The following is a 19,199-nucleotide window of genomic DNA, read 5'->3' as shown; positions in this document are numbered from 1 at the left end:
AATCTGTAACATGTAGCCAACATTAAGAATAGGGTTGTGCCGGTGAGGAAAATTTCCCATTGATTAGTTAACTTATGACAACACCAATGTTATTTGTTAATCTCTTCTGTAGATTTTTATCTTTTTAAGTTGTTATGATATATTGTTAATTAAAAACAACAACAGTAAAATAGTACAATAATTAAAAAAAAAAATCGCGTATAGCCTACTATAATCAAACTAATAAGACGGGTGACATAAAATACCCATATTATAACAAATAAATAAAATATATTTGGAAATCGCCCTTTAAAACGAAGGCTCGGTTTGTGGTTCACAATTATTTTATTAAAAACAAAGACAAATTCGCTTATATTAATATATTTTTTATATTTTATATAATATATTAATTATATTTTATATAATATATTATATATTATATATATATATATATATATATATATATATATATATATATATATATATATATATTTTTTTTTTTTTTTTTTTTTTTTTTTTTTTGTTAACAGACGTTATATTGCGCTTTTAATTGTCTCCGCTATCGTCCTGTCAATCATACTCGCGTGGTCATTTTCAGTAAAAATGTATTTCCCCATCATCGGTACCCAAGTTCTGACTGCTGACCGAACACTGGTCATTGATCCTCTCCCGCTCGGCGCTGTCTAGCGCAACTTCACCACACAGATTTAACTCCGCACCGCTAATTAAAACGGGCTGGTGGCAGACTAATATTTAATATTTCTGATGTAAAGATTTCTGTGAAACGCGTAAAGTTGCACAGAAGAAAGCCCAACAGGACCTGCCCTGCACAGTTTAAGAATCGGTAGCCATAGTAACGTTAGAGGACTATTATTTTGTTGAACAGACCTGAGCGACAACTGATGACGTCACATGCTCAGATTTGCTTGACCAATCGGCGGAAGGGGGCGTCTTAGGACCGCCCACATGTGGAAAACGGATTTTGAAGTCATTTATTCGTTTTATGCCTCTGAACTAAAAAACGAAAACTCAAGCCGAAATCTCGTTTTTCGTTTTTTTCAAAAAAACGAAAAACGAATAAATGGGCCGTTTTCTCGTTTCTGCTTATTTCATTTCAAATTGGAAAACAAACTATCAAAACGTACACGGACCTTTTTCAGACACTACTCTTATAAGACTCTTATTCTGAAAGAATGTAAGATCGAGTTGAAGGCGGAGCGATCCGACCAATCAGATGAAAGGAGCGTTTCAGCTCCGCCCACAAGTTCGAATGAAATATTGAAGCCATAAGCCGTTTTTTAAACCCAAAACGACACAATGAGAAATCAAGTCAAAAAAAACTCATTTTCCGTTTGTTAACCTAGATGGAATAACGAATAAACGAGCCATTTTTCCATTTCTGGTTATTTAATTCATGTTCTCTCACTTGAATCCTCTTGAGTTTTTCGTTTTCTGTTTTTTAATTTGAAACGGATTTGGAATGGACGGAAGATACCCTGATTCTAAATACACACAGTGTTTCTATATAATTAAAAAAATGACCTGTTCAGGAGTGATTTATTTACCTTTAAAGCATTTGAAATTGAAATAAACAAGTGCTAAATAAAGTGAATAAAAATCAACGTGGATATAAAAGTGCCAACCAGAAGTAGAAGAAACGTTCTTCAGTACAAAGTGGAAGATTATAAAAGATATAGAACATAATAAAAATACGTATTTTTGACACGGTATGCAAAAGAGACGGCTACATCTCGCGATATCTCGGTCTCCGTGACGTCTTCCCTCCGTTCGCTGATCCAATGGCATTTAGCCTGAAGCCAACAGCCATAGCGCACACACACTGGGCTGCCATCAGCACAGCAGGCAGAACACACAGACATCGCGAAAGAAACTTCACATTTCGGGGTTTATTTTGCCAATACAAGGGCTGAAGGGGGATAACTTACACGTAAACATTTCTTTATTTTTCCCTTACGGTGGTATTGGCACAAAAAAGCCCTTGGAGAAGGACAGGACTACAAAAGGAGCAAGTGACGTCGTTATAAAAGGAGACTTGGCTGAAATCCTTTAGACAACAAAGAAACAGCTTCTCAGAAATAAAGGAGTAATCCTCACTTATTCTCTTTAGTTATGAGTCATGTGGTCGTCGACGGTTCACACGGTCTAGAACAGCAGGTAGGTTGTGAAAAATGTGTTTTAAAACGCGAGCTCTGTAATCGCTTTGACACGCAGGCTAACGCTACGCGTTTCAAAACCTAGTGGGCTGCCTTTATATACAGCATTCTTAGCTTTGTGCTGCCTCAGAAATGCTGTCAAGTAAGGCACTTCACTAGGTGTTGAGACACAGCCGCAGTTCCTCGTGTTCTAATCTTTTCCCTCATTGAAATTATAAAATTCAAGAGATAACTTACAGTATGACACAATTATGTTCTGTTATCCACATTTTGCAGTTTAAAGTGTTGTTTGATGCATAGCCGACGCCTTCTGTTTATGTCTTTAGATTATTTTCCGCATTTCGGCTTACTAGAATCAACATCAGCGTTTCAACTTTTTTTTTCCGTCATCGTAACCCTAAATATAGTTTCTATTAGTTATGTGACCGCTTTAGAATCGTTAGTCTTTTTAGAGATGGGTAAAGTTAATGTTAAAAAAAGCATAACGTCGAAATATGTCGGACGTTTGGGTCTGCGGCCTGTTTATCATGAAGCCTTTAAATTTGATAAGAGTGAATATTTTTGTTAATTACGGCCTGATGATGGTTTTAGTGAGTTTTATTTATTAAGCAATTTGTAGATGAGTAACCAGATTACCAATTCGAAGTGTTTCGTGGTTTCATGACCACAGGCTTTTTAGCTTGATGGGGCCATGAAGACTTGTAAAAACATTTCTGGCAGCCGTTTTGAAATTTGATGAACCAATTTATTGTTAGTTTAAAGGCTCTAAATGAGTTGATGATGTATTTTATACAGTTGTCAAATATAAAGGACTACAAAGACTGTCTTAATTTCATGTGACATCATTTACATAGCTGATGTAAACAGTCACGTGATCAAAGTTGTTTAATTACACTTTATCCCTCTGAAAGATGTTTGTGACAAAGCATTTTAAAACTTTCTTTCAATGAAGAAAGTTAATGAAGTTGCCTAGAGATAAAGTTTAAAATGTTAAGATTTGTCAGTGGTCACAACAACTGTCATTTGTTTACTCAACCCTAATGTTGTTGTGGAGTTGTTTGACTTTCTTCAAAAGCTGAAGATTTGTGATTCCAGGTAATAACAAAAGCTGTATAGCAGATGTTTTACTTAATTTTTATGAATAATAAAAAAAAAGATAAAGGTGATTGAGGTTAAACATCTCCTTTAGTGTTCTATTGAAGAAAAGTAGTGGAGGTTTGGAATTCCTCTCTGGCTCAGTACTGTTTTCTGTTTAGACTGTGGCATGCATATATTTGTAGGTGGTAGTGTACTAAATGTGGCCCACTTTGCTCTTTCTGTCTTTCAGCTTGCTGTCTTAGACTTGAACCCAGCTGATGGACAGTGTCCTGGCTCTGGTCGTAAGTGATTTATCTAATTTAGTGCTTTTACCACATTCAGATTGAATGCTTAAACATCCTCCGCATAGTATTTTTTCTATTTGCACTTATTTTTTTTAGGAAGTTTAAAGTGCACGTTTTAAATGCAAGTTTTATAAAATAAAATAAAAAATATATATTTATTTTTACTTTCAGGGCGTTACATTCCTCCTCATTTGAGAAACAAAGAAGCATCAAAAAATGGTATGTTATACTTGTTTAAATTACAAACGAGTAAAATGCTAAATTGTTTTATAAAATGGGAAATTTGGCAAATATTTAGGTTTTGAAATATGTGTTTTGGCCTTCTGAGTTGCTGTATAAACTCAGTGAAAAATTTCGTATTGGCGCTTTTAAGATTTTCTTGGATGTCTACGATTCAATAACTGTCATGTGAAAATAGTTCTTGAATTTTATTTATTTATTTATTTTTTCAATAAATCATTTCCCATTTAAATTGACATGAGCAACTTCATTTCATCGCTTAAGAATGATCACTAGATCTATCTTGAAGTTAATGCTTTATGATCAATTGTTGAGTTTTTCTGCACTTTGACTTCATGTTTTTTCACAGCAGGAAATGCTTATTCCTCTGGTAGACAGAGCGGTTATTCAGTGGCACCCGTACAGAGCTGTAAGTCTTGGTCAGGTTCTTCTGAAGGTGCTTTGCTTCCAAGATGCATGAAAATTTAATTCCATGCCTTCAGAGCCAGTACTTTGTGGCCAGACGTTTAAAGTCAGTTTTCAGAGTGTTGAGTGAACCTCACACTTTATGAAACTGAAGGAGCCAGTTCTGAGTCCACAAAGCTTTTGTGGCTTTGTCCGGCTGCTCCCTGTGATTACCCGGCAGCTGCGGTTGCTTGCATTTCTCTCCTTTCTTCTCTTTTCTAATTGGCTCTCTAAATGTGAACAAATAGGAAAGAGGCTTGTATGCAATCGCGTGCGCACAAACACTCCTTTGAATGCTTTTAAATATTTCGCCATCTTCTGACAATGTCAATGTGAAACCGTTTCTCAAGTTTCTCCCAAACAGTATCCTCAGAGTTGGCACCCTGAGGGAAACCAAAGACATAGGCATAACTTTCCAACTGGATGGAATGACTTTAGGACCGGTAACTATTCAAAACGACCTGATTTGCTCTTATGCTCCTCCGTTGTGAAGGAATGGGTTTCTTTTAAGTGCCCTGTGCCTCTGCTTAGGTTCCCAGAGATATCCACACCAGGAGCTCTCATTTTATCACACCGACACTAGTGGCTGGCCAGACAGATGTGGTACCTCTTTATGCATGTGACCTCTGCATCGTCCCTCTGTTCTGCTGGCTGCTCTCTGTGACATCAGTGCATTTTAACTAGACCCTTGAGCTGAAGTTTGTGAACTTTCCTCGAGACTATGTTCTAATGCTATGTGTCAATAGCATGCTTAAAGGGTCAGTTCGCCCAAAAATGAAAGTTGGGCTGCGGTTCACTCACCCTCGAGGCATCCTAGGTGTATGTCTGTCTTCTTTTTAAGACGAATCCGGTCGGAGTTATATAAAAAATTGTCCTGGCTATTCCAAGCTCTATTATTGCATCTGTGTATCTTCCCGGGGAGTGAATAAAGGCCTCCCGTAGCAAATCCATGCATAAAGCAGGCCTTTATTTACCCCCGGAGCCTTGTGTGGCACGTTTTATTATGGATGCGCACGCTTTATTTGACCACTTGTAGACTGATCAAATAACATCTGCTGGTTGCAATGATAGAGCTTGAAATAGCCAGGCCAATTTATATAACTTAGACTGGATTCGGCTGTAAGAAGAAAGGCACATACAACTAGGATGTAAAATACAAGCTAATTTTCATTTTTGGGTGAACTGATCCTTTAATTGTGTTGATTTTTTTAAGTGATGCATATGTTAACAGCTCTAACTACACCACTACATAATTTGTTCACTCCAGTTCGCAAGATCAACTGATCTGAGCTTTGACGTTTCGCTGCTGCCACATAAATTGTTTGGATTCATACTTGCCAAGAGACACCATGTCTAACTCCTGATGCATTTTTTATTTCTTTTTTCTTCTCAAACAACTTGTTTGTTGTTTACTTTGACTTCTATTGCATTTACTGCTTGCCACAGTTGTTATTTTTGATGATTCCTCATCGTATGTTTGACAGTATGCCTTGGCTTTCTGATTAGCAAGTAGGTCACCAGTGATTGTGCTCTTTTAAAGTAAGTTTGGAAAGCTAATATTTGTTTGTGTGGTGTAACCACATCTGAGGAAGTCAGATATGCAAGTTATTTGTGTTTTGCCCTGTTTTTGTTCACTGGAGTAATGAAGAGTGGGGTATGCATGAGCGCAGTCCAGGCTAATTTCTGTGTGTGTCACTTGCAGCCTCTCCTGCGCGTACCGACAGCAGTGTAGCCACCGACGGAAATGAGGACGCAGCCAGTGTTATCAGCTGGGCTGATCGCTGTGGTAAATTTGAGTATCAAACCATGGCATGGCTTGGCCTGCTTTTGGTGGTTTTCGGACAGAAAAGGATCACCAGTTTAAATGGTTATTCATCTGTATAGGCTCTAGTGCTTGTAAGATGTTTCTCTTTGTGTGTGTGTCACAACCTTGTTTGATAAAGTACATTGCTCTATAAACGATCACCTGATGTGATTTTTGGAGTGTGTGTGCTCTTTGATTAAACTGGATTTTTCTCAGAAAGGAATAGTTGGATGAGTCACTGGATGGCTGAACTGGTTGTTTTTCTTGCACATGGTTTTGTAAACACTAGGAGTGCCAGTTTTGCCCAAAGATGCCCATTGTTCTATCTGTTCTTTTTTTTTTTTTTTTTTTAAAGCAGTGTCATGAACCTGCTTCTCTGGTTCACCCGACTCTGCATTGAATTGTTTTATTTGTTGCCGTAGGAGCAAATAGCTTACTGGCTTTTTCACATCTGCCACTCATTCCACCATTACTGAAACAAGTCTTGGCTTTGAGCAAAGTTGTAAATTTGAGCCATTCCCTCAGTATCCTCACTTACTCTACCTGTCTGTCCTTTTTTGAAAGATTCTCCAGGATGGGATGGCGGTCGAAGCAATGGTTTTGTCAATGGGTACCATGATGGTCGTATGAATGGGACTGCTAACTTCAGCCATGGACTTCCTCGTAATGACAGAGGTGGACGTGGTGGCTTTCGTGGAAATAGGAATGGTGGTTCCTTCAACCAGCCAATGAATAATGCAGGTGACCTTTTAAAAGTCTTAGAATTTACAAATGATAGAAGAGTGATTGTTTTGTTGTTGTACATGTTTAATCATCTAACATGATTAACTTGCAGGTTATGGCAGTTATGAGAACAAAGATGGAGGCTGGAACTCTGTGGTAAACCGAGATGCCTACACTAGCTTTGGTGGGCGTTCAGACAGAGGGAAGTCTGCCTTCTTCAATGATAGAGGAGCTGGCTCAAGAGGAAGGTGAGGAAGAGAGCAGTATTGTAACAGCTGTTTTAGAGACCATTGAAATTTTACTAACCTAACTATTTTGAGTAAAAGGTTCTCAGCCTCCCAACTGTGTATGTTTACTTTAGACTGTTAATGAAGACACACGTCAAGATGGGCATTTTTGTGTTTATTTTAGTGTTTAAGCTCAAATCCACCAAAAAGTGCTCTTAAATGTGATAATCCAGATTCTTGTACTAGTTGAAAAGTTCTGCTGGTTTATAGTGTCTGTTTTATCTGTCTTCTGGTGCCTAAATTGACACCCGTTAAGTGATTCTCAGATTGTTTGGTTTGTTGGTTATATGCGCTACTTTTCTAAACAGTAGGGTGATTGATTAAGCCTGTTAATTCAATATCCTCAGAAGTAATAGATCATATAAAAATTGAGTATTCATTGTGCTGTGCTGTTTCTAAGCAGGTATGAGCGTGGAGGCTTTGGAGGAGGAACAGGAGGGAACAGTCGTTGGGTTGAAGAATCCAGAGATGAAGAGGACTGGTCAAAGCCACTGTCCCCCAATGAGCGTCTAGAACAGTAAGTGGCCCGCTGCAAATCGCACTGTGTGTCCTGTCTCCTGAGTCCATCTGTCTCTGTGTTTAAGCCATTGTTTTGTCTTCTTTCTCCCCCTCTAAACGACAGGGAGCTGTTCTCTGGAGGCAACACGGGGATTAACTTTGAGAAGTATGATGACATTCCTGTGGAGGCCACTGGAACAAACAGTCCTGGGCATATTGAAAGTGTAAGCCTAATAATCATAGTGCCTTGTTGAATCAAGTGGCAAAACAAATAAGGTAGAACACCGCTAAAGGAACCGGCGGATGATGGTTTTTATTTGTCATTCAGTTCCATGATGTGGACATGGGCGAGATCATTATGAGCAACATCAGTCTGACCCGCTACACACGGCCTACTCCTGTTCAAAAGTATGCAATCCCCATCATCAAGGCAAAGAGGGACCTTATGGCCTGTGCTCAAACAGGTGGGTCATTAGACAGTGGACCACTGTGTCTGTCTACCAGGAGATAAATGGTCTTAAATTGCTTGCCGGTTGAACTGTAATGGCAAACTATATTTGCAATTATGTGATGACAAAGTAAAACAAAGATAAAAATGTCTGCACAGTTTGACAATGTCAGTAGCTTTAGCTGACTTTAGTAGAAACTGCTAAGACTGCTGATGCTGCATTATATGTTGTGGGTCATTTACATAATGTAAACATTGACCCCCTGATTAAGTAAATGCTTTTCTGATCGACATGAGTAAAATTAGTAATTGTGAGCCCAAGTTCATGCCAAGAGTTCACTGACAGATCCTTGAAAATAGATTTCAAAATGTTCCACTTCCTGTCTCAGCAGGCAGGGCTTTGTCAGAATAAACCACATTGTTGTCTAAACTGAATGTGCAAAGTCTGGCTTTGGCTGTCCCATGAGGATGAAACTGCAGTGTGCAGATGTAATAGCAGTGAAGAGCAATGTGCTTCATCGTGTGTGTGATTCGTTCTCTTAGGCTCGGGGAAGACTGCAGCCTTCTTGCTTCCTGTGCTTAGTCAGATCTACACTGATGGACCTGGAGAGGCACTGCAGGCCACCAAAGCCAGCACCCAGGTTACTATACATTACTTTGTTGGACAGAAGTTGTGCACGGAGTCTGACGGAAACAATTTCTGCTTCTGTCATGAAAGCCTTTTGTTTTGGTCTTTCTCAAGCAGGAGAATGGGAAGTACTTCCGTCGTAAGCAGTATCCCATCTCTCTAGTTCTGGCTCCAACCAGAGAACTTGCTCTTCAGATTTATGATGAGGCCAGAAAGGTATGTTTCTGGAGGACCTACTACAGGTTAGCAAAAACTGGTTCAAATTCAGCTTGTCTCAACACAGTTTGTTGTTGTCATCTTCTGCAGTTCTCTTACCGCTCCAGAGTGCGCCCGTGTGTGGTGTACGGAGGCGCAGATATAGGGCAGCAGATCCGTGATTTGGAAAGAGGCTGTCACCTGCTAGTGGCCACACCGGGTCGTCTGGTAGACATGATGGAGCGGGGCAAGATTGGCCTGGACTACTGCAAGTAAGTAAATCTAGTCGCAGAAAGATTGTCGGTGTCCTTTGACCTCAAATACGAGGTAATTCCGAAAAATGAAAACTTTATACATTCTGTGTAGATACCTGGTGCTGGACGAGGCAGACAGAATGCTGGATATGGGTTTTGAACCCCAGATCAGACGTATTGTGGAGCAGGACACCATGCCTCCTAAAGGTGCTCGCCAGACCATGATGTTCAGTGCCACCTTCCCAAAAGAGATCCAGGTATGCACACATGAGTCACTGTGAATTTAAATAAAAATTTTGATCACAATGAAGAACTGCATCTGTACCTTTTTATATTTTAAGATTCTGGCTCGTGACTTTCTGGAGGAGTACATATTCCTGGCTGTAGGCCGTGTGGGCTCCACCTCAGAGAATATCACCCAGAAGGTGGTTTGGGTGGAAGAAAATGACAAGCGCTCCTTCCTTCTTGACCTGCTCAATGCAACAGGTAAATCTCCTTCCATTGGCCACTGTTTTAAAATGTCATCAGGTCATTAATGGCTTGTTGCAGGAATAACTGATTTGGTCAACTCAGTCTGATGATATATGTGGGTGTATAGATTTTATTGTATTGTAGCACTGGATTTTAAAACTTATACCATGAATGGTAGGGATGTGCATTGCCATGTATAGCCAACAATATGATACATTGTTTTATTTGAAGATTGATAATGAAGCAGCTACCGATGAGATGTGATTCACCCCACTACAGTGCAGTGCAATCCGATTTTGATTCAATGCAATATGATGCAACAGAAAAAATATATATGATGCTATGTAATTCAATATGGTAAAGATTTCACATTTGTTTCTTTAGTTCAGACAGACAAAATCTGAATTAATGTAAGTGCTTTTTTTACCCTTTTTTTTTTTTGACTTTTTTTGACTTTTTGACTAACGCCTCAGTCTTCGTAGTGTTGTGACATGTCATATTTACAGAGCAGCAGTGATATAATGCACTTGAGAAACTGTTTAGAGAGGAGAAATCAATCCACATAAAAAAGGGCACAAATTATTGCCCACGTTTTTGGCATCTACTAATAATTATGTAGAAATCAGTTTTTAGAGATGCAAATGTTATACACTGAATCATGGGGCAGATGCCAACTTGTACTATGCACACTTTTTAAAATCGATGCATTACATCGTTACTTTTTATGCCGATGCATAAGTTTGAATCTTGTCATTTCTAATAAACGGTGGTATGGGATTTTTTTTTTTTTTTTTTATGGCTTCTATAATTTCATTTACTTTTGAATAACATTTTTCTTTACAACTATAAATAATACTTTTTTTTTTTTTTTTTTTTTTTTTTTTTTTTATCATCTTAAATCTCATTTTGAAACCATTTTTAAAATGTGGCTAAAGAGATGAGACTGACTTATGGTTGTGCTAGTAAACATGAAGAAACAGCGACTGACTGACTTGAAGCTCTCATGTATATCCATAGCAACACAGCACTGAGAGACTCTTGCTTTTAGATGAGTCTTTTTGGTCCGTGTTACCATGCCAACATTATCTAAGCAGAGACTAGCAGAAGGTTGCGGTTTAGTAGCTTAAAGGGAGGGAATGAAGTCACGTAGTGGGACATTAAATGCAGTGTGTTCTACATTTTCATGCCATTATGGCAAATCTTGACTACGGTAAAGAAGCAAGCTGTTTAATATTGCATTGAATGCAGATGATTAAGCTTACAGAAGCATTTCTTAACTTGCAAGATGCTTTTATCCATAGTGACTTATTCATGTCTTTGTAGGCAAAGACTCTCTCACACTGGTGTTTGTGGAGACTAAGAAGGGTGCTGATGCTCTTGAGGACTTCCTCTACCGCGAAGGCTATGCCTGCACCAGTATCCATGGTGACCGGTCTCAGCGCGATCGTGAGGAGGCTCTCCACCAGTTCCGGTCTGGCCGCTGCCCTATCATGGTTGCCACCGCTGTGAGTCGAGTTTGTGAGTTCACTGGAAGCCTGTGGTTTTCCTCAAGCTTGTTTATCTGATTCTGTTTTTGTCTTGATAGGTGGCTGCACGTGGCCTTGACATCTCCAACGTGAAACACGTGATCAATTTTGACTTGCCTAGTGACATTGAGGAATATGTCCACCGCATCGGTCGTACAGGCCGTGTAGGAAACCTTGGTGAGGTTTTGATGTCATTTTCTGAAATAGCTTGCATTTCTTGTTTTTGCCAGGAACTCTGTTTGAGATATTGATTTAATTTCAGGACTGGCCACATCCTTCTTTAATGATAAGAACAGCAACATCACTAAAGATCTACTGGACATCTTGGTGGAGGCCAAACAGGAAGTGCCTTCCTGGCTTGAGAACCTAGCCTATGAGCACCAGCACAAGAGCACCAACCGTGGACGCCCCAAGAGGTACACAAACCTCCAAGCGCTCCAGATCTCCCCAGTGGGTTGGTGTATTTTCCAGGTTCATGATGTTATTCTTCTTCTGCAGATTCTCTGGTGGCTTTGGGGCCAGGGATTACCGGCAGATGGCTGGGGGCAGCAACACTTTCGGCAATCGCGGTGCTCGCAACACTGGAGGCCATGGAGGAAACCGAGGTTTTGGAGGGAATAAGGGTTAGTTTAACTTGAAACCCCATCCTATGATTTGCCACTTATAATCATGCTCAATTAGGTAACTTTAAAATTCATTCTAAATGAATAAACTTACAATAAAAATTTTTGCTGCTAGCCAATCATAGCAGTGGGCGTTTACCTCTGAGTCTACATCCCGCCTCACCAATTTACACAGAGTGTTGAGCGTTCATTCTAAAACAGGACAGAAAACAGCCTATTACTTCTAATTGATGTAAAAGTCTTGATAACATTATAAGAGAACCTGAAAGAACCTGATTTTTCCCATAAAGTCAGTGCTGAACTCCTTGTCTGTTTCAGGTGGTTTTGGGAGCTTCGGTGGTGACAGCTACGGGGGCAACTATGGAAACTATGGAGGAAGCTACGCCCAGGTGGACTGGTGGGGCAACTAAATATATGTCTGCCGAACGGAAACCACATGTTATCATAGCCAGATTCTACCCCCTGTGTAGCTTTATGAACTCGGTACATTACACGCTGTGATTCTCTGCCCACATTCTAAAGGGAGCTGATCTGTGGCAAAACCGGAGGAGAATAACAAGGATGCCCACTTGTGTATTTGATCTATTACAGCACCTACGTTTCTGACTTTTTCTTTGTTAAAAAAAGAGGATCATTTTTGTATGTAAATGTACTGTGCCTTTTTGAATATAGACAGGAATTTAGTTTTGTTAATTTCATCGAGTGAACTTGGCCAAGAGCTTAATTTTGTTTTAGGTTTTTTGTTTTTTTTGTTTTGCTGTAAAGGCATTTGAAAGCTTGTACTTAATCAAACCTTGGCAAATACTGGGATAACGTGACTCAGATAGTCGCTGTTCCATCTGAACTTCAAATTATCACTGATGTCACAAGGCCAACAATACAAGCCACAAAGTATAACACATCACAGGCGCTTTGCAGAAGAACTCTGTGAAGCATCTGTGTCGCAAGCGACAAATCGGTCTGACTTCCTTTCGTTTTGCTCACTCTGTCCTGGAGAAGACACCTCTTTAGGGATATGGTTGTCTTGAAAAGGCCATTCCAGTTGTGATATTCATGACGAAATATTGGAAACACGCAGTGTTTGAAAATTCCAAATGCTGGAACTTACTCCACTTGTTTTAATTGACTTGACAGTGTTATGGCAGCTAGTAAGAACCACATGCTAGCCACTCTAAGTGGGCAGCATTTTTTGTTAACTACTACTATTCTTTCTCGAAACAACATTTTAGAGAAGCAGATGCCATTTATTGAAAAACTCCAAGGTTTTTTGATAAAATGTTTCTTTACAAATGTCAGCAAAACAAAAAATGCCTGCAAATTCTAAAAGTGAAGTTCAAATGGCTACAAACGGACCACAGAACCAAAGCGGCCGTGCCTTCGCTTCATGACCGCTTTGGTCACATACGCATGCTAGTGTTTTGTTTTTTGGTCAAGGAGAGAAGACGAACGAATTGAAGGCTTTCTTTAAATACAAACGTCCTCTCTTTTCAAGCTGCGCAGCAGGCATGGCTCCCTTTTTCATAGGTAGAGGCAGCGCGAGAGTTCATTTTGAGGTACTGGCGGATCCCAACCGAGGGTTTGTTTTGCGTTGGGCCTGACGCGAGTGCACTTAGACAGGCCACCATTTTAGCTTGTGTATCCAGGAATACGAATGCTGTCAGCTCCTGAAATTCATCAGGTTAGATGCGAACTTAAACCACTGGCTGAGGAGCCAGTTTTCTGCTTCCGACAGAAGCGGTCGGCTGGAGGAGAAATAAGGCATTTATCGCAAGTGCAATCGATTTTCTTCTCAAGTGAGTTGTGCCTTGACTTTTCTTTTTCTTTTTTAATGATGAATTCAAGCAGATGCACTGACAGTATTGAGAACTTCGAGTTGAATGGTGCTACTTTAGTTAGTCTAGGCCCGTGTACGTTGTGCCCATCGAGTTTTACAAAGTTCTTTTATTGCACATTTCAAGTTTTATATATACAGTGCGTGTCTTGAGTGCATGTCCTCACGCTTCCAAATATTGTGTCGGGAGACCGGAGATATGCAGCTCGTTTACAAAAGGGGAAGGGTTCTCACTATTTACCAGGATTTATTTGGGACCAGGGCGATCAGCAGTGGGGAATTTAGCTATTTGCACACAGATTTCTAGATTCTACTTTTGCTGCTAGTTTTGTGTAATTTATTAAGCATTTTTTGAGAAATATTTATTTTTATAAGCCTCAAAGTGATTCTTTGAAAGTTTCAAGTAACTTGACCAAAAGACAATACCTGAACACTGGCACTTGAATGTTGAATGTCACCTGTATGCGTGGAAAATTTCTGTATTTCGGGGTAGCGTGAGCTTTTTAATGTTTCAGACGTAATGGACTCGGTCAGTTTCCACAGCTGTTAAAGGCCTAACGGCAACACGTCGCTATGGAATTACCAATTGGCTCTCAAAATTGGAAACGGGGGAGGGGCTGTGGGGGAGGGTGGGGGAAAATGCCAAGGTTTGGATTCAGAAGCATTAAAAAAAGTTGAACTAAACTAACAAAACTGAAGTATCAGTGCAAAAAACTGTCCAGATTCTCCAAATGTGTGCTTTTTTTCTGTCCTACAGATTGGCATTGGTTCTGTTGAAGTTTTGTTTCTGTCAATGTCTGGCACATGACAACCTTGTGGTTGATTTCTATTGTATTTACATATACAGCGACTCTGGTATTAGTCCGCTCAGGAGAAGCTGCAAGTATCCATGCTAGCAATAAGTCTTAAAGTGTGTTGGAAATACTAAAATCACATCCCCTGCCCTCCATTCAGATGGAAATAGGAGAATAGTTGGCTCCCAGAGAGGACACCAGAGCTCCTTAGATTTAGGATTTGCTTTATGTCGTAGCTTCTAGGCTCTGCACTGCATGAGATGACTCGGCTGTGCATTTATTGTATGATTTTACCAAAATAAAAAGTTTCTGATGCAAATTCCTTAGAATCAAGCATGGTTTCTAGTGTTTGATGTAGCAGAACTTTGGTCAAACGTTTGTAACGGCAGATCTCACTGTGATATAAAATCGAAATGTTTAATTTACAAAATAGAAACTCATTCTTTACTTGGTGTCCCTTGTTTTATTTCCTCTGCTTACAGGGGGTCACACTGCGTTTGCTGGTCACTGCTGAGTAATGAAAAATAAAATGTATTATTACTATCAAAGTAGTAAAGGACTAGACTGACTTGAAATTGCCATGCTCAAATTATTAAATTAAGCCTTCTTCCTAAAATTGGTAGGTAGTAGTTCTTACATCAGATATGTCAGGGTAAACTGTGCCAGTGGCTAAACTAAACTAATGGTGTTAAAATGAAATTATAAATGAAACGCCCCAAAGCACCAGTTTCTTTCCACTGTTCAAATATTCTAAACTTGCATGTGTTTTTTTTTTTTTTTTTGCATATTTTTAAGGAGATGGGAACAATATACAGGAAAATAAGAGTCTGGTACTAGACAGTGTTTTTTTTTTTTTTTTGTGCATTATCAACATTTTCATTTTTGGTAAATTATGTTCACCAATAATTCATCTTAAACATAACACCACTGAAGCCTGATTACTCTTGTATTAAAAAAAGAAAGAAAAAGCTTTCTTTACTCCTAAATTATAATTGCACGGTAGATTTATTTCCGTTTTTCTCTTTCCAAATTGCAAAGTGACCTCACTGTTCCCTGACGTGAAACCCAGGTGGTAGAAGGATCTCTAATGAAAGTTGTTAACATACTTGCAGATGTTTCCTGAGACGTTTACATTGTTCCAGTATCTCATGGCCTCTGGTTTATATAAGAAGATTGGAGCTTGTAATCTGTATGTACTATTGAGTCCCGGCGGGTCATTTCTACTCGCTTTGATTTCAGAGTACTGCTTTAAACACTTATAATCCCAGGATTTTTCTGCCATTAAGTGATGGCTTTCTGAAGGGGAGTGCTGATGTTAGTGGATGTGTGCACACATACAAACACAAAGTGAGCGATAGCACTTTTAATCATTTCATATTTTCAGTTGGAGTGAAGCAGTACATACCCATACAGTCGTGGTGGGCAAACTTGTGGATCTATTTTTATTAGTTGTCAGTGCAGGAGAAACTTTTCTAAACATGCTCGACTGGTAAGTAGGTTGGGACGAATCCTGATGTTTTTTAATCCTTAAACAGTTATTTTTTTATTATTTGTGTAATGGTATTGAATAAAATGTTCCATCTTCTATTGGTGATGAGATGTTCAACAAATGCCATTTTAAAAATCCACAGTTGAAAGGACCAGCGATGTGTTCCATCATTATTGCTGGTAAGTTCATGTATTTTTGCTGTTTTAAGTTTCTTGGTGTAATCAGTTTGGTGTATTTTGTATAAGAGCAGTTGTAATTAAACCAGGCTGAAAAAGTCAATTTTGAGTACATTATATTAAAGAATGGTTCCAATGCGCTCCTGAAATTCAGTATCTCTACTGGTACAAATTGAAGGAAACGACTTGTGTTTGTGTAATCTCTAATCTGCCCTTTCTTAATCAGCATAATTTCAGTGTCCAGAGCAGATGCAGGACAGAGCGAGGCCACACATTAAATTATTCTTCCAGTCTCTGATTGTGCTCTCTGTAATCTTCTCAGAACTGCCGGAGGACGAGCACGACTCATTTGCAAAGTGATTGCTTCTGCTGCATGACTAGCATTTTGTTTCTGTATAATTATAACAGAGTCCTGGAAATTCTATCTGCAAGTTAAATGAAAGGCTTTTTGTGTCAAGTAAATATTAGCATTTCTCTGCAATTCATTCATGCAGTTTTAGTGTAAACCTGTGGTGTGTGTGTGTGGTATTCAGTACCGATTCATCAGTGTGTCCGTTTACAGTTCAGTGTGATGAATTCTTTCTTAAAATTTGAAAGTATCAAGTTTTTGATCATGAAAAGGATTCACTTTGTAACCTGGTTTCTTATCCCAATATGCAATAGTTTGACTTGTTGTCTTACAAATTGAATATATGTATTTTAGTTAGTTTGAACTGGTCAAGTTCCTGAAAACCTCATTGCCCCCTACATTCTTTACTCCTCTTTTATGTCATTTACATTTGTAGTTTTGTTTCCTGAGGATAACCACAATTGCAAGGTCTAACAACTGGGTGCAACAAAAGTAACAAGTAATCTAAAAAAAAATGTTTGCCTATTGATTTAAGAAGAAAAAAAAGTTAATGTCCTTAACTGTGTGTGTGTGTGTGCGCGCACATGCGTGCATGCGTGTCTGGTATTGATCATGTTATGAGGACCAAATGGCCATTTTTGTTTAGGTACTCATGAGGAAAAATAGTTTTTTGAAAATCTAAAAATGTAGAAAGTTTCCTGTAAGGGGTAGGTTTAGGTATAAGGCAATGGAAAATACAGTTTGTCCAGTATAAAAACCCTGTGTGTGTGTTTAAAACATGGTTAATTTAAATCTATCATTAGTGTCACATCTTTAAACAATGTTTGAGTGAATGTTGAAATATCAACACTTTTCGAGAATGACTCACATGCCATGTGTGACTCCTTTTGTTTGAATTATTTCAGAACAACGCTCTCATGAATATACTGACAAGATGACAGTTTATCTAGTTGCATATTGTGGTTAAATGTCAACACATCTCTTCTCCTCTGCAGTGTATTTCCTCCTCTTCCTCCTCCCCCCTCATGCCCTGGCCCTGTGGGCCTGCACTCGCTCTTGTCCTCCCAGCTGCACATGTACCCAGGAGAAGAGCTGCAGCGTCCTGTGTGACCACGTCAGCATGATGGACCTGCCCAAAGAGTTCCCCTGCGAGGCGGCCTCCATCAACCTGGACAAGAACAGCATCAAGTTTCTGTCCGAGCGAGCCTTTGGCACCCTGCCTTCGCTCAAGACGCTCTCGCTCAACCACAACAACATCTCCTTCATCACGCCGGGAGCATTTAAAGGGCTGCCCAACTTGCTGGAGCTCAAGTTGGCCCACAACGAGTACATCCGCTACCTGCACACTCGCTCCTTCACGGCACTCAAGCGCCTGGTGCGTCTGGACCTCTCCGACTGTAACCTGTTCAGCATGCCAGACCGCATCTTCCTGGAGCAAATCTCCCTGAAGGAACTGCTGTGCTTCCAGAACAACTTTCGACGGGTTCCCGGTGCCCTAAGGGGGATGGAAAACCTCACACACGTTTACTTGGAGCGAAACAAGATCGAAGCGGTGGCCTACAACTCTTTGTTGGGCCTAACCAACCTCAAGTACCTGAACTTACAGGAGAATCGCATAAACGTGATCCACGACGAGGCCTTCAAAGATCTAGTGCGTCTGGAGAACTTCTACCTGAACGATAATCTGTTAGTCGACTTGCCCCAGCAGGCTTTCAAGGGCTTAAGCAACTTAAAAATGTTGAATCTGGGTGGGAACATGTTGACCAATGTCTCCAAAGCATGGTTCAGTGACCTGGTGGAGCTGGAGGTGCTGTACCTGGACCGAAACCGGCTGTCCTATATCGAGGAGGGAGCCTTTGAGAACTTGACGAGCCTCATCACGCTGCACCTCAACAGCAACAACCTGACATCTCTACCCTTCTCCGTCTTCCAGCCCATCTATTTAATCGGCCGCCTGTATCTGTTTCGAAACCCCTGGGAGTGTACCTGCGACCTGGAGTGGTTGAGGGAGTGGATGGAGAGTTATAAGTTGGTGAGGGACATTCCTTGTGCATCTCCGTCTTCTGTGGCCGGCCTGGACCTGAGTGAAGTTGTCTTCGCTCACCTGAACGGCACCTGTCTGGATCCCCCGGAGCTCAACCTGACCACAACTCTTCCCGAGAATTCCACCGTGGAGAACAAGTTCAACAGCTTCATCTCCAAACTTCTAGAGCAGGAACTGAGGGAGGAGATGGTCAACATCACGGATGGTCTGAGGAACGGCACCCAGCAGGACCCTGCCGAGAGTCAGGTTTTCTTCTGGACGCGGACTGTTTGGAGCTCCTCGGTCTGTGTTTCTTCTTGTGATTCTTATTCAAGTCCAGACTGACTGCATTAATGCCTCTTGAGAGTCTGGTGAATAGCGAAAGGGATTGAAGCGCATCCAAGAGTGGAAGTAATTTTCCAGTATGGGAAATGTTTGGGTTTTGGGGCCGTGATGAGACGTTTGATCTATCTTGCCAGAAGCGGTGGGTTTTCTCATGTTGAAAATGAAATTCTGGCAGATATCATGGAGTTGGAGATGATCATCTCTTTAAAGAAATGGAAACTGGTTTTGAAGGGAAAGGAGCATGTTTTAAGCAAACAAGACTGTGAAGGACTTTTGTTTGTTTTTGCCAGTGCAAAGGATTGATTGAAGTATAACTGAAGGCCATTTTGTGAGAACTGCAACTAGAGGCGCAAATGTTTTTATATCATTATATTTTGATCTAGATTTGATTGCAGACATCTTAACGCATCTATAGTATGAATACGTTTGTACATGTTGTGTTGCGTAACTTTGTAACATTTGTTGTGTAGGAGATTTGTCTGATTAAGCTTCTTGCTATCATTTCACCAGATGGCA

General features: G+C 40.0%; 1 protein-coding gene and 1 pseudogene across 11 annotated transcripts; both read left to right on the top strand.

Moving 5' to 3' along the window:
- The first annotated feature begins 1,791 nt into the window (after positions 1 to 1,791).
- LOC113108171 (putative ATP-dependent RNA helicase Pl10) lies at positions 1,792 to 14,114 on the top strand. 11 transcript variants are annotated; one of them, XM_026271021.1, is made up of 22 exons: positions 1,794 to 2,154; positions 3,481 to 3,532; positions 3,707 to 3,754; positions 4,125 to 4,184; positions 4,570 to 4,662; positions 4,751 to 4,822; positions 5,922 to 6,005; positions 6,588 to 6,764; positions 6,859 to 6,994; positions 7,437 to 7,550; positions 7,656 to 7,755; positions 7,860 to 7,995; positions 8,523 to 8,620; positions 8,725 to 8,823; positions 8,914 to 9,074; positions 9,169 to 9,313; positions 9,398 to 9,542; positions 10,851 to 11,032; positions 11,113 to 11,230; positions 11,316 to 11,469; positions 11,552 to 11,676; positions 11,995 to 14,114. In XM_026271021.1, exons 1-22 carry the CDS (start codon positions 2,110 to 2,112, stop codon positions 12,084 to 12,086), a joined length of 2,436 nt encoding a protein of 811 aa, XP_026126806.1. In that variant the 5' UTR covers positions 1,794 to 2,109; the 3' UTR covers positions 12,087 to 14,114. The 11 variants fall into 11 exon arrangements, with proteins under 11 accessions (XP_026126808.1, XP_026126809.1, XP_026126810.1 ...); XM_026271020.1 differs by having other exon boundaries at positions 7,434 to 7,550; XM_026271019.1 differs by having other exon boundaries at positions 7,434 to 7,550; positions 8,722 to 8,823.
- Positions 14,115 to 14,761: 647 nt separating this feature from the next.
- Positions 14,762 to 18,774, top strand: LOC113108174 (nyctalopin-like; annotated as a pseudogene).
- Positions 18,775 to 19,199: the final 425 nt, after the last annotated feature.

Source organism: Carassius auratus, chromosome 9, assembly GCF_003368295.1.
Source record: "Carassius auratus strain Wakin chromosome 9, ASM336829v1, whole genome shotgun sequence".
NCBI lineage: Eukaryota > Metazoa > Chordata > Actinopteri > Cypriniformes > Cyprinidae > Carassius > Carassius auratus.
Note: the sequence above shows the minus strand (reverse complement) of the source record. Positions and strands in the feature narration are given on the sequence as shown.